Source organism: Heliangelus exortis, chromosome 18 (genome assembly GCF_036169615.1).
Source record: "Heliangelus exortis chromosome 18, bHelExo1.hap1, whole genome shotgun sequence".
Taxonomy (NCBI): Eukaryota; Metazoa; Chordata; class Aves; order Apodiformes; family Trochilidae; genus Heliangelus; species Heliangelus exortis.
The window spans coordinates 5,386,442-5,401,180 of record NC_092439.1 but is presented as its reverse complement, the minus strand read 5'-3'; the positions used below and the strand labels follow the sequence as shown (position 1 = coordinate 5,401,180).

The 14,739-nt window shown below is 35.0% G+C and overlaps 1 protein-coding gene across 6 annotated transcripts in view; it reads right to left on the bottom strand.

The window, feature by feature from the left end:
- METTL15 (methyltransferase 15, mitochondrial 12S rRNA N4-cytidine) overlaps positions 1-14,739 on the bottom strand; it is a 58,673-nt gene that overhangs the window by 29,009 nt on the left and 14,925 nt on the right. For all 6 annotated transcript variants that reach the window (XM_071762354.1, XM_071762353.1, XM_071762352.1 and 3 more), the window contains exon 3: positions 6,581-6,717. In XM_071762354.1, the coding sequence (XP_071618455.1) occupies positions 6,581-6,717 (137 nt within the window). The remainder of the gene's footprint in view (positions 1-6,580; positions 6,718-14,739) is intronic.

The following is a 14,739-nucleotide window of genomic DNA, read 5'->3' as shown; positions in this document are numbered from 1 at the left end:
TATTTGTGGGGTTCTTCTCATTACCATACCACACCATGCCATCATTAGTCTTCATATTCAGTCTTTCCTTAACTGTGAATTTTGACACAGATGATAAACTCATCTTGGAAATAATAGCTCTCTGCATAAGAGGAAAATTCCATGTTATATGCAAACAAATTTTCACTCTAACTAAGAAGATGGCATCTCTATTCCTGGGGCCAGCATACACAATGTTCTCCAAACTCCCTCTAGGTGAAATGAACTTTCCTGCAGCATAAAGTTTCACAAAGTGACACCACTGATTACTCAAAATGGACAGATATTTTTGGTGCTCCTAGTTGGAAAAGTAGTAAACTGCACAGTCTGTTATAAAACTTTTTTTTTTTTTAGAAGATGGAAAGGTATTAGCATAACTTCTCATTTTCTAGCAAATAATTTAATAAATATTAGTTCCTTGGATTAAATATAAATAAATGCCAGAAGGTTGTATCTTAATATTGGGTTTGCCAAGAGCTAACATCTACTTCTTTTGACAAAGGCAGACTGTGGGAAGGGCTGAGCTTGGATAAACATGTTCTTTTGCTCCAGAATTGGTCACAGCTCACTCCACTGTAATCCAGACCATATTGCAAGAAATCAAAACATTCTGCTACTCAGTCAACTAAGAGATTTTTGCATTGTCTTTTGAAGTAAATAACTCTGTCCATTAGGAACAGCTGGTAGTCATGGATGAGGTGAAGAGGGATGAGCTACTACATTAAGCTGATGGAAAATACAATAACATGCAGCACACCCAGGGAAAGGGTGGGAAGAGACAATGAAGAAATGAATTGATTAGGCCTTTCCTGGGAACAGAAAAGTTGGATTTTTAACAGCTGCTCTCCCAGCTTCAAAGGAAACAGGTTCCTAGATTCTTTTGAGGAGCAAAATGCAGGTTTTTTAAGGTCCCCATGCAACCGATGGAATAAAAAAGAGTAATTGTTGCTTTCCAGAGATAAAGATGCAGTGGCCTGGGGGGAGGGAGCTTCATAACCTCCTCTTTCCCTTCCCAGTATGTTTTAAGCAAGTGCAGGTGGCACAGATCACCTTGAAGGTGAGCAGCCTTTCTGGAAAGCATTACCAGAAATAATTCAGTTCCGTTTTCCTGATTCACACTTAAAAATTTAAATTTCAGTGGCCTCTAATGCCTCATGATCAGTGTAAGACTGCACAGCAGACAACAGCAATGTTACAGATTCTTTCTGCCGTTGAGACATGATGGATTATTTCATACAGATCTGTGCATGTCAAGAGTTAAAGTCATTATGAGTCAATCCTGGTCACAAACACTTGCACTATTCAGTGGTGACAAGGCCACAGGTAACTTTAATTTCAAGTTACATGTTTCTTCACCGTAGTTTTACGCAGAAATAATCCAAAAACCTCTCTGTCCAGATCTTTGCTGCTTGATCAAGCTAAATTGTATTTTTCAGGCATCCAAATACAAAGCCAGCAATTAACTGTCTGATTTTACTTTCAGTCCTTTGAATATTCTGCACAGCACTTAGCACATCTGAGTCACAAAGGCCAAAATAAAATTAAAATGCAAATTATGTTTATTATTATGACAAGAAAAAACAAGAGAATTACATAGTCAAACTCAAAGTAATTCATTTTTATTGTCTATGTCACTTATTTGCACAATCCTAATGTATCTAAGACAAGAATAACAGTATTTGACTCAATCAGAAAAATAACGTGAACTCCAAATAACTTCTGGGCACATTTCTGTATTTCATACTTAGTTAAGTGTGAAGCTCAATACTGGTAAAAAAATGTGTTGAGAAATATTTTCATTTAGTTACCTGTTTTCATTTTTAATAAATATTAAAAAAGTATTGAAAGGAGTACTCCATCAGTTTCCCTTAAAAAACACTGATTTATTTAAAAAACAAACTGATTTGTTACTCTAATGAAAAATATAACCAACTGTTCATCTACAAAAAATTCTTTAAATGTTTATAAAATAAATTTCTAAATACAGGCACAAATTATAATTAAAAATATTAAAATATAAGTTCAACAGATAATGTTTTATTATGTATTTTAGTGAAGACAGGGTTACGAAAGGAATATTAAAGTACCTAAGTCATTTAAACACCTATAAGAAACTTTCTCATCAAAACCAAGAAGATGGAAAAATGGCTGAAACGTTGATGTGTCCTTTATGGATCAGATAAGTCCAAAGTTGATTTCAGTATCATAATTATTTACTTTACAAAATACAACTGTTCCCTTTAGGAAAAAAAAACAAACAACCAAACAACCCTGGAACCCAAATTAAGCTTCACAGAGATGTCCTGAGAAACACTCTGCATTTAGGAGCTATAACATTAATCTTTAAAGATGTTCAGAGAACTTTTATACTACACTGACATAGAAGGATTAAATTAAACCAAATATAATGGACCTATCTAAAACTACTACTAAACTAACACTTGGCACTGATTCCATAACTGACTCTATAACTGTAAAAACATGGAAATAAACCAGTTCACTTTCTAAACCTAATACTTGCTAACTTTCCTTCAGAGCTTCGAATTGGCCAACATCTTCTAAGATTTTCCTACTAAAAAAGTAGGAATACTCAGATCAAAATGACAGCAATTTGTTTTCCTAAACTGGCAACATTTAAAAGGGCTTGTCCTGACTCTTCTGACTGGAAATTATATTAAAATGAGCACTGGAAGACAAGACTTTATATATGAAGACAGACAAGACACCATTTTTTACATTACATTACATTACATTTTTACATTACATTTTAAAAATTAATATACTCTCAGGTAATTTTGCCAAATTAAAGTAATAAATATGGATGGACTGATCAGTATTTAACAATTCTACAGATGCTTCTATTAATAAAGAAAAGCTTCAGTGGAAATGTCAACATAACCACATGCCTTGAAACTTGTGCCACTGAACATATAGAGGCAGACTTTGGGCAAAGCTGCATTCTTAAAAGACTCCTTACTCCATTAAGATGTAACCAGTGCAAATAAGGACTCCTTTTTTATGTAACCAGTATATGAAATTTGAACTCAGCTACTAATGTTGGAAATGGCCCATAGCCATCCCACCTCAATGCATGAGCTGGACAGATCTCACAAGTTAAGTAAGAGTCAGGTCAGGACAGTATTTGCTTGCAACTGAGGCAGAAAAAAAAATTGAGCTCTGAAGTGCTCAATTAAATTTCTGGTGTTTAAATCCAGCAGATAGAGAGCTTTTCCTTGTCATTCAGTATTAAAATCCTGGTATGATACAGTGCTAAAAGACTTCTGTGATGGAGGGATACAAGCTGTTGAGATCACATTCATCAATTAATCAATCCTCAACATCCTATATCTTGAGCATAAAAAGCTTTCCTCCAGCCTTCCAAACATACATATTAACCTGCTTTAGTCACTATAAATTGCCATCTTTTCTGCCCTTCCTATATAATATGAGTGAGCTGTTTTCTGGCTTCCCATGCATACAATACTGTACAACTCCTGCCACAGCACTAATTCCCAGTTTTGAGATCCAATCTTGCCCCTGAGAAACATTCTGTTTTTTGGGAACCTATTCAGCCCTTCTCATGTGGGCAACTTCCACATCCATACCTGCTCTGTGAAGTGGTATGTGAGCTTTTTCACATCTACCTCTGAGGAAAAGAATAAACATGCTGGAAGATATCTGAAGCTGATTTAATAGTATTTTAAGTGCCCCAAATTGCATTTTTCCATTTCATATTTAAAGGCAAATAACTTACCTGTATTTGTGAGGCAGCTCGATGTTGACATAGATGGAAAATTCTTTAAAAAGGAATCATACTACAGGTAACTAAATAACATATATAGCCAAGGCATCATTATCATGAATATTCCTTGATTGCACACTGTTCTTTGTATCCTTTGTGCACCACACTTGAAATACACTTGAAACTGAAAAAAAGGTTTTTTCCCCTAGAACTGAATGTAATAAATTCTAGAATATACAGATCCAGAATATACAATGCACAGCTGATGGTTCTATGCCACTTTTTGTGTAAACTTAGTGTAAGTCTGAAAGCAAAACCCATAAGCACCATCACATCTTAAAATTACTTTAGAACTATTATAAAATGGTAGTTAAATTGTACGAGGAATTTTCTACTCTTTATCCTTACTTTCAGGGCACCATCTCTTTTTCTGCTCAGAGGATTACAAAAACATATTGTCTTCTTGGTGTAGGCTTTGTGTAGGTTTCTCATACTTAAAAGGTTGTGATGATATTGGTTAATTGCCACCTCTCTAACCTCTCCCTTTCAGTGGGCGTGAAAGGGTTTACTTGTGATATATATTGCTACTGACTGATTTTTATCTTGTTCTCCTGGATTCTCAGCAGCAATTCCCAAGTTAGAGGCTTCCCCAGAAAGCACGTCAAAGGATTCCCACCCACACACTGCATATCTAACAGGCCCTGACCCATTTTCTCCTTATTAAAGCAGCACTACACATTATAAAAAATAAACAGAGAAGCTAAATGAATGCAAGAATTGCAGTTGGAACTCTACCCTCCTCAGATTTTAATTCTGACAAAATCACTACCAAGAAGCAGAGACACACGTAAAATACAATCATCAAAACTTTTTTTCCTCAGTGTTCTCATTCACTTACTTATTACTCAGCTTTTGTCTAAGTACAAAGAGGACTTCATTTATAAGATCTGAATATAGAAAAGTCCCTTAATTTAGCTATACTCTTCCATATCTCTGGGCATATTTCCACAACTCGAGCTTGGAACTCAGTGACATAAGACACAGGATGCTTTATAAATGAAGCCTCATAGAGAGTAACAGTTGGAAATGCTGGAAATTTTACAAAGATTCCTGTTACCTAACCAGAAGAAGCAACAGCAATTAACACTGAATATTTCTAAGGGAAGAGTTATGGCAGGACTACTTCAAATACCACTGTACAACTCAAGATCAGTATCCTGGAATTCACTCTCAACCCAAATTAAATAGGTCCAATACTCTGTTTTAAGTAGAAACAAAATGGCAACAAAAAAATCCATTTGATGTATGACTTTCAAATTGCACAATTTCAGACATAGTGGGAATCAGATTGCACTCATTACAGCTGCATAACAGCCTCTTCCTGCCACCTCCAAAGGAAGGGAAGCCTCCAGTAAGTCAACCTCTCCCAAAACAGCAAAATTAGATAGAAGAAAAAAACTCTAGAACAGAAAAATTATGGAGAAGCTTATACTTCCATGCTGAAGTTCTTCAGTCAGTACAGCTGTGGCTGTGCTTCTTAAAGAAGACCTAAAGTGCTGGGTTTAAGACAGCACAGCTATTTCTGTGGTGGACCAGGGGAGGGAACTACTTCATCTGACACTAGATGTGACCAGATAAAGATGTGAACTGAATGATTTGTTCCCTGAACTTTTGATGGCAACACAGGTTGGAATTAAACTGATAAATTATGTTAAAATGTTTATTTCTAACAGTGCAGGAAATGGGTCAAGAAACCCCATTATATTAAATCAGCCACCTTTTAATGAATACTGAAAGAAAATTTCCATTTATGTATGCTCCATATCTTGTAAAATAAGTAAATCCTTTATACTTACAACCAATTTGTAAGCAAACCCTTAGCTTTACCTGTTATTTATAAATGATAAACCTTCTCCTTCCCCCACTTAACAATGCTTTATGCAACTGAATTCCCAGGGAAATCAGTCTATTCATAATATACCATTTATGAACATATTTTCACGATAATTTTCAACACTATTATGAAAAAAATATGTATTTACTTACCTTTTGAAAAAGGACCCACCTATTGTTTTTAATAGGAAAGATGGGAGATGAGGAGAAAACACCAAAACAAATAAGAATATTGCTCTGTATCTTACAATATATATTCAAGTGGCATGCAGTCATCTTCAGTGACTAACACTCATCTCAAATAATTTAACACTATGTTATTTAAGAATCCACTTCATTATAACAATAGCTTGTGTCTGTTAAGGCAGACAACACCATGTCTGGAGTTTATATGATTTTTACATGCAAAAATACAAATGAGTAGGATGACTAGCAGCAGGATCAAACTACTTAGCAAACCTAACACTGAACCACAATTACAATTAATTTTTGGGTTTTTATAAATTAAAATATTCATAAGCCATATTTAAAATTACCTTATCACATAATTTTAAAGTACATTATTCCACTTTTCTGGGTGAAGTATTTACCACAAAGTGTCTGGTTTTGTACAACAGAATCATCTCAAAGCAAGCAGAGTATGTCAATCTCTTTTAAATAAATTGTGAAATATGGACTTGGCTACTTGATGTTTATTCAAAATTATCAGAGCACAGAATATGAACAGAATATGAACTCCCAAAACCTCAGAAGAACTTGTCTGCAATTACTCATTAATAAATTGAATTTGACCTCCTATTTAATGGAGTAAATTCAGCATGATGCTATTCTACAATAAGCTATTAAAAAATCTATATTAAAACTATTAAAAATGTATTAAATTGTACCAACTTTGAACAACATTTCTGACCTGAGAAGACAACTTACGGATATGACTCTGAAAGCTGCTGAGCTATTTTATAAGCTGTGGGGTCTCTGTCCAGTGCATACACAGTGATGTCCTTGGCTTTCTCCAGCAGAGCTCTGGTGTGACCTCCAGCCCCAAATGTCATATCAAGGAAAATCTGTTGAGTAATTAAGACAACACCATTAGCTCAGCAGAGAAATGTGACAAAGCTATTATTGATTTAAAGCTTTCTTTTGTTTATCTCATATACTGGAAAGGAAAAAAACCCCAGTGTAGTCACAATGCCCTTTGGAATCTTCATATTTTGTGCAGAGTTGCAATCATGCCAGAGGAATCTTTTTAGGGGCTGTGACCAACCTCTCCCCCCCTAATCCTACAGATCAACAGGACAATCATTTGGTACCCAACTGCAGCTTCATGCACTTCCCTTTCTTATATTCAGAGTGTAGGGGAAAACCACTTGTTTCACAGCTGTGTTTGGACTTGCTCAACTCAAGGAATAAAGAGACCACAGAACATGGGGCCACAGGAAGTAAATCAGCACCATCTGCTTTGTAAGAGTCTAAGAGTGTCTTTTTAGACACTCCTTTTGGGAGGCTGCTGATTTATGTACCAATTTAAAAGTTACAGTATCATCGTTTTATACCACAGACAAATGGAAGAATGAGATAGGGACCTTTCTGGCCAAGCAGATATTCAGACAATTTTGCTATTTAAGCATACTGTTGTGTGGTTTGGATTCTTTCTCAAAGGAATTTTCAATAATCTTGTGGCTCATTCAAGGATATTTATATTTGTTAGTTTGCTCAACAGTCTTGCATTCCTCACACACAGAGATGGCTGCTTTCAGTAATTTTAAATTTTATAAACTTTAAGCTTGATAAATCTCTTATATATACTGAATATTAATGAACCATACAGAAGATCTTATAAATAAACAAAAAAGTAATACTGTAACTACAAACAGAAGAAAGGGATAAGGATCATTGTACCATGACACTGTGATAAGCTCTCAATATTGTGACAGCATCTAAAAGCTTTAATTAAGAATTCATGCCAGCATTCTCACCAAATCATACTGCCCTTTCTGAATAGAAAAGAACACAAACCAACCAAACCTTTAAGCAACAGTAGACAGCTGAAACATGATCTGTAAATCAGGAGCACTACAGAAAAGAGGCTACAGCTCTTGGTCAAGCAGAACTGCAGGAGCAAATACACAGTGCAGGATTAAAAAAAAAAAAAATAAAGCATCACCAGCATTAATGGAATAGGCTGAAGTGCTTTTGGCATCCTAACAAACCTAATTAAGGCTGCATTAAGTACTCTGGCATAACTTCTAAAGGTAAATAAAGACCTTCAACTGCACAGATATCTATGTCTAAACTAGAAAGCAAGAACTCCTACAGATGCCTCATAACCTAGGTGTTTCACTCAAAAGCAATACTTCTCATAGAGAACCTAAAAAAAAAAAAATCACCTTAAATTATCAAATCAGTTAATTTTATTATGAACACAACTATTTTGGAGCATTGGTCAGATCTGAAATTAATTGCAACACTACACTGCTTCACAATATGCTTTTACACATTCCATTCATCTTTCACGCCTAAAATAAAAGACAGATCCTTCCCCTATTTGTCTTGTCTAGTAGTTTTTAATCAAATAAAATTAAATGACATTTTATCCTCCTGGTCCTATAAATACCGGAACAGATTATTACATGAACTCCTCCTGCAGTGACTCACTGTTCCACTGCTAAGTTATGAAAGCCCCATCACAGCTCCTCTCGGGAATTTTATAATCAGTTTGTGACTGTACTTTTTAGAAACCATTTGGCTCTTTCATGACATACAGATAGCAACAAACAAAAACTTTATAGCCTTCATTTTACAACTCGCTCTGAGATAGTTATAGAAATACAAAGAGTTCATCTTCATTTTTGTATATGGGACTTCTCACTGACAAGCAATCACCTAATAAATACCTTTTAAGCACTTCATTTTGCTACCACTGAAATCATCTGCAACTCCTCAGCTAATAAAGTTTACTCCACAATACCTGATAGGACTTGCAATTATTTTTCATTTACTGTGTAACAAAATGAGATCTCAGAATTGATACAAAATTGATAGAAGTTGAAACTACGTGAGACTTATTTTAACAAAATGTAAAATACACATTTTCTCACTGGTTCCAGTAATTTGTCTCTGCATCCTTTCTTTTTAAAAACAACAGTTTCATCATGTTCTTAAAATAATTTGATTCTTTACATGTACAACTTTATTCTCAGCTACTAACCCTAAGTCTTGGCAATCAGCTGATCTTTAAAAAAATGTTTTTATTTTCTCTTGCAGCCCTGATACCATGACTGTGACAAACTGTACTAAATATCCCAGACATCCTGAATTGGAGTATGGTACAAGAAGCATTGTGCAAACAGTCTGCTATCCCAATTAACAGTTGTCAAGGAGCAATCTCTCTCTTTTCAGTCCTTGACCATATGATAGACTTCTCTTTACTCTTTGGTCTAGACAGAATTGGGTCTCACCTCATTCACACTTACAGGATACCAGAAGATTACTCTTATGCTATGATTAGCTAGTACAGACAAGGCATTCTCTGCTGGTCTTTTCAAGAGGTAACAGCAATTTATTCTAAAAAAAAAAAAAAGAGTGTCTTTTGTTCCCCCAAAAATGACCTTGTACTGTTTATTTTTTTTAATAAAAAATATTAACAGCCCAGCCCTGTTCTATTTTCTTTTTCTATGAAAAAAAATTCAATGTTTTTCTATTTTTTCCACTTTTTTCTATTAAAAAAATCTCTTCCCCATTGATAGTGACCATCCTCTCTGCCCTTAGTGTCATCACCTACCACCAAATTAACTGATAAAATAAATATATACACTAACTCAATCTCAAATCAACCTTCCCAGAAATGTATTTTCTTCCTCCATCCTTCTGTTCTGTACTTCCTCAGAAGATTTACACAGACTCAACGAGGGGAAAACCATACAGTTCTTCCCTTCTGATGCTCTTGTATCATAATGTTGTATCATAATTTTCCCTACTTGTCTGAAGAAATTTTCCTTAAGAGGCAGCCATTCAAGTATAGCAGGATAATGCACTGAGCAGAAGATTTTGCAGTGCCCTTCAGAGTACATTTGTTGAAGCATCGTCCTCACAAATTAAATGCTCATAAGGCCCATCAAGCACAGCATGAGCAGATCACTTAGAAGATAATGAAGACAGCTATCATGCCAGTCACACAGAACCATAGGCCAGACATGGAAAAGCAGGCTGATGTTACATATATTACAATGCAGGACTTAATACAATATAAAACTCTGCCATTTGCAATAAACATATTGCAGCTGGTTCAGATGTAATTCTAAGAGGAAAAATGTTACTCATCAGTAATCCAAATGAAGGGAAAAGACTCCTACTTCATTAGTCACCTCTTAGTTAATAGGAAAGATTTATTTTCCACTGCAAAAAAAAAAACAAAAGCAAGCCAAGATAACTGTTGTTTTCAGAAAAAAAAACAATATGAACACAAAGTTTATAATCCAAGCAGAAGAAAAATTAGCTTGGAAAAAATTCACACTTTGCCAGTACCATATCAATACTGCAGATGAGTGTAATATTTTAACGGTGGTACATGCCTGTCAGAGAACTTTCCACCCTAAACTGAGCCTCACAAAAAATAAATCACTTTCCTGTGAGATGTAAAGGAAATATATCCACAGATTCAGATTTCATTTGAAACAAGCTTGGCAAAGGTAAAGGGAAGAACAACTACCCAGAATCCAAGATATGCTTCCTAACTTTTCAGCTCTTCAGAACACAAGAATGCCCAGTTTCTACTGCTTGAAGGAAGAACAGTAAAATGCAGAAAGACAGACAATTGAGACAAACAACAAAATAAAAGTATTTTTCTTAACATACTGTTATACTAAATATTAAAAAAAAAAATAAGTTCACAAAAAGAAACTGCTATACAGTAAGAGCAATGATATATTTGTGTGATACCAAAGCCACCTACTAGTGTGTTCCAACCCAACCATGACTAGGTCAAAGCCCTTCTAAGCACTTTCACCCATCTTTCTTAGTGGCATGGCCAGCTAACATTTGTCACAGTAATCCAGTTTCCACATCTGAAATGAGTGCTAGTGTTTTCCTGTAAATGCAAGTATGGTCAAACTACTAGTATGGAATTGAGATGCTTGTTAAGGCTAACAGATATTTAATTTATTACTGCATTCCCAGGCCCTGTTAGTAGCTGTCTAAGTCCTTGCTTTTATTTGTATCTATGACTGCTTTGTGGCAAAAAATACTGGGAACAGAAAACTAATATCATAAACAAAATAATCAACACATTGCAAGACTTTTTTTTCCCCTCTTCATTCTCCTGGTGTTTCTATGATGAGTCATGTTCTCCAAACTTGTTGACTGAATTTCCTTGTTATTCGCAAAAGAAATTGTTCATCGTCACAACACAACTTGTTTTCCACTCTGCCTTATCTTTCAAGTATCAATTCTAAGTGCATTAAAATATAAATATAACTGACCTCTTGCTCAAACATCGTGAGTTTGCCACAACATTCCATCATAATACATTCAACTACTTCATATACACATAAGGAGGATAACCAAGCTTAACTGGGGGGAAGTGACAAGAAATTTTAAATTATTCTTACGATTATTTCTGAACAAATTATGATGCTCACTGTGTGCAACAAATAAAAGAACATAATTAAAATGGAATCTGAATGTTTTCCTTAAGTCACTGTGAACACCTGTGTGTGAATAAAAATTAAAAGTGTTTCCTTAAAATCTTGTTGAAACTGACATAGACAAATAAAAACCCCAAACCTATTAATTGCAGTGCCATTGCAAAGTCACCTGCAGGTAAAGTCACTTACACCAGCTCAGTTACACAGAACAATCCAAAATGTCGGTGTTGACTTTGGAACATCTTATTATGGTAACAAACAATCTATTTAAAAGAGACTAATGGAAGTAGGATCACTTTTCGTCTGAAAGACATATGGAGTCCTTTTCCTGTCAACTGAAGTTCATGGCTGGACTCAATTTACATCTGTGATCAGACCAACGTGCTTAAAAACCCACAGCGTGTAGAAATCTCCTAATTGTTTCCTACTGGTGTATAATTACATAACTTTGCAACATTATAAATGATAGTAACAATCCTTCTGCTAATTGAACCATTATATGAATATAAGTTTATATTAAGACATGCTCAGTTTGGTTTTGAGCATGCCACAGTAAGAAATGGAAAAAAAAAAAAAAAAAAACCCGGAAAAAAACCCCAGAAAAAAACAACACAAGAACCAAAAACTCCAAACAAAAACCCCCCAAACCAACCCCATGGCATTCTCCAGAACTGAACAGTTTCCCTGAAAAATAATGCACTTTTATTGTTCACCTTTGGCTGAAACATAAATACAAGGTCATAAATTGTACAGAGCTACCAATTCAACTACATTATGGATGAAAGTTGTTCTTAAGAGAGGTAACTGACCTTGAACACCATAAACTCTACTCATCCAAACTTTAGTTTTCCCTTAGTAGTATATCATATATATATATCATTATATCATTATATATATCATATAATGGTCCCTACTAAATATGTAATGTGTAATTCAAAAGAAGTGACATGTTTTCAAATACAGTTCAAATCTATTATACTTCTCTAAGATGAAGTCAAAAGGCAGTGTGATCTGAAAATAATAAATCATTTGTTTTTAACATTATTCATACAATGGGCTTATTAACACTTTTTTTCCAATAACCAGCTCTGAAAGATCTCTCCTCCTACGAGCTACTCCTTAATTTCATTCTCTGTAATTCATATCTGAGCTTATTTTAAAAGGGTTTCTGAAACTCAGCATCCAAATGTGGAAGTTTTAAGTTGTATGTGCAGAAAATCAAAGTACCATGGCAATTGTGATCTCTTGGGAAAGGCCCCCAAACACCATGAAGCATGTGATGCACAGTTACACAGTCTGAACAATGCTATCACTGAAGTATTTGCCGTAATAAACATTCAGAAAAGACTACAAGGCTTGCCCTACTGCCTTGCTCCTTTCATTTTTCATTTCTAGATATTTTAGTTTTGAAGAATTTAAGTTCTCCTATTTTTTAACACACACTCTCTCCATGGAATCAGGCAAAAGGAAATCAATATGATTAACAGAATTCAGTATCCACCAGGATACTGAAGCTCAGCCGACTTGAAAATGAAACATTTGACACAGTAAAGCTTTTTTTTCTTCTCATTTTTTAAAATAAAAATGTTTGCAAAACTGTTCATATTCAACTTTGTTCTCTGGCTCTGCTGTTTCCTGCCTCTTGTCTCAAACACAGCAAGACTTGAGAACTGTGGGCTTGGGGTATGCTCAGCCAAACATTGCCACGTTACTTGATGTGAGAGAACCCAGGCTACTTTACTCCAGCTCTAGCATCAGTATTTCTTTGAAAAGGTCACACCTGACAACTGTTTGCTTCCTGCTCAGGATATGAATGGTTCAGTGCTATGTTGGAACAGAACACAGCACATGGAGTTGCCAAAAGTAGCCTGTAATTTAGGTGTTTTTCTCTTTGCAATGATTGGCTTGATGAGTAGAATAAACCATTAGAAGCAGTTTAAGCAACTGGGTTAACAGATTTATAACCTGACCACATCACCTTAACCTATCCAGTAGCATTTGCTTCTCCAATACGTCAGACACCCTGCTGATGTTGTCAACTTCAGATACTGCAAGCAGGAACACTTCATGTCATAAGAAGGGTTGTTCTACTTAGCAGCAAGCACCACTGCAGAGGATTTACTGTTCAGTGACTGTAGCAACAAAATTTTGGGCTGTAGAGTAGCATCCCCTAAGAGGCAAATGAGTTCTGGTATCCCCATGAATGGGTTGATGCTCAGCATCTTGCACTGGATGTTGTTGTGTCTGCTAACATTGAGGCATAATAAAAAATCTGGCAGCCCACAATATTACATTTTCTTACGGATTGTATTTTCGTAGTGTATTTATCAACCAATCCAAGTTCCAGTCATTTGTAAATTTCCTAATATCCAAACATATCACACATAAATATGAATAGAAAGCTAAAATAAGATTTCACGAGGAATCACATTCTGGTATGAGAGGATCAGCCGTGTTTACAATGATTTTTAGACAGAGGCAACTATGCTGGCTCAAATTCCTACTTTATATCACAGCAGTATTTGTATGGCAAGAACAGCATTAGGAAAGTTCATCCTTACAATTAACAAATGCAGTTATTGCTAAACAGCAGCAAACTTTTATGCATGTCAATCTTAAAACTGACAACCTAAAGCAAATAAAAATATTTTCTGCAAATCACTTGATCCTAACATATACAAGTGTCCTTTCTAGAAAATTTCCACTACTTTTAGCAGAAATAATTTCTGCCTGAGGAGGGAAAAGGTCAAGTGCAAAGTGGCAAGGAATGAGGAGAGACTGCTACTGACAACGCAGGTTACATTATTCATCTTTTCATGACATTATTACAATGTTTTTGGACCATAGGAAAAGTCATCCATCTGTTCACAAAATACTAAAAAATATTTATAAGTACTTACGACAATTTTTTATTTTACATAAAATAACTCAAAACCTTTTCTAATAACACATTCATGTTTTTAATACTTTTGTAATTTCATACTATGTTTTATAGCATTTGTTTTCCATTCTGTAACAAATCCTTATGGACTTACTTACAAAGTGAGTGAATCTTACCGTAGCTAAACACAGCCACTCCAACAAAAGCAACAAACACATAACATTTTTCAGTAATTAGAAACGCAGTGCTACTAAACTTCATAGAGCAGAGAAGATTTAATGACCTCCAACACAGTAACTGGAGATGCTCATATTCTCATCTAGTATGCAGGTACAATACACTAATACATAATTAAAGAACAGGCAGTTACTGATTTATATTTATGTGAGATCAGCTATACAAAAAGGAACATACTTCAGACTCACAGGCAATTAAAACCAGATGAATTTCCTGCCACAAATATGAGTTCAAACTTCTAGTGAGAACAGTATGACTTATCATTTACTTTAATACTCTATTACATTAATACAGCAATCAAAACATTATACAGATCCTGAGAAAAA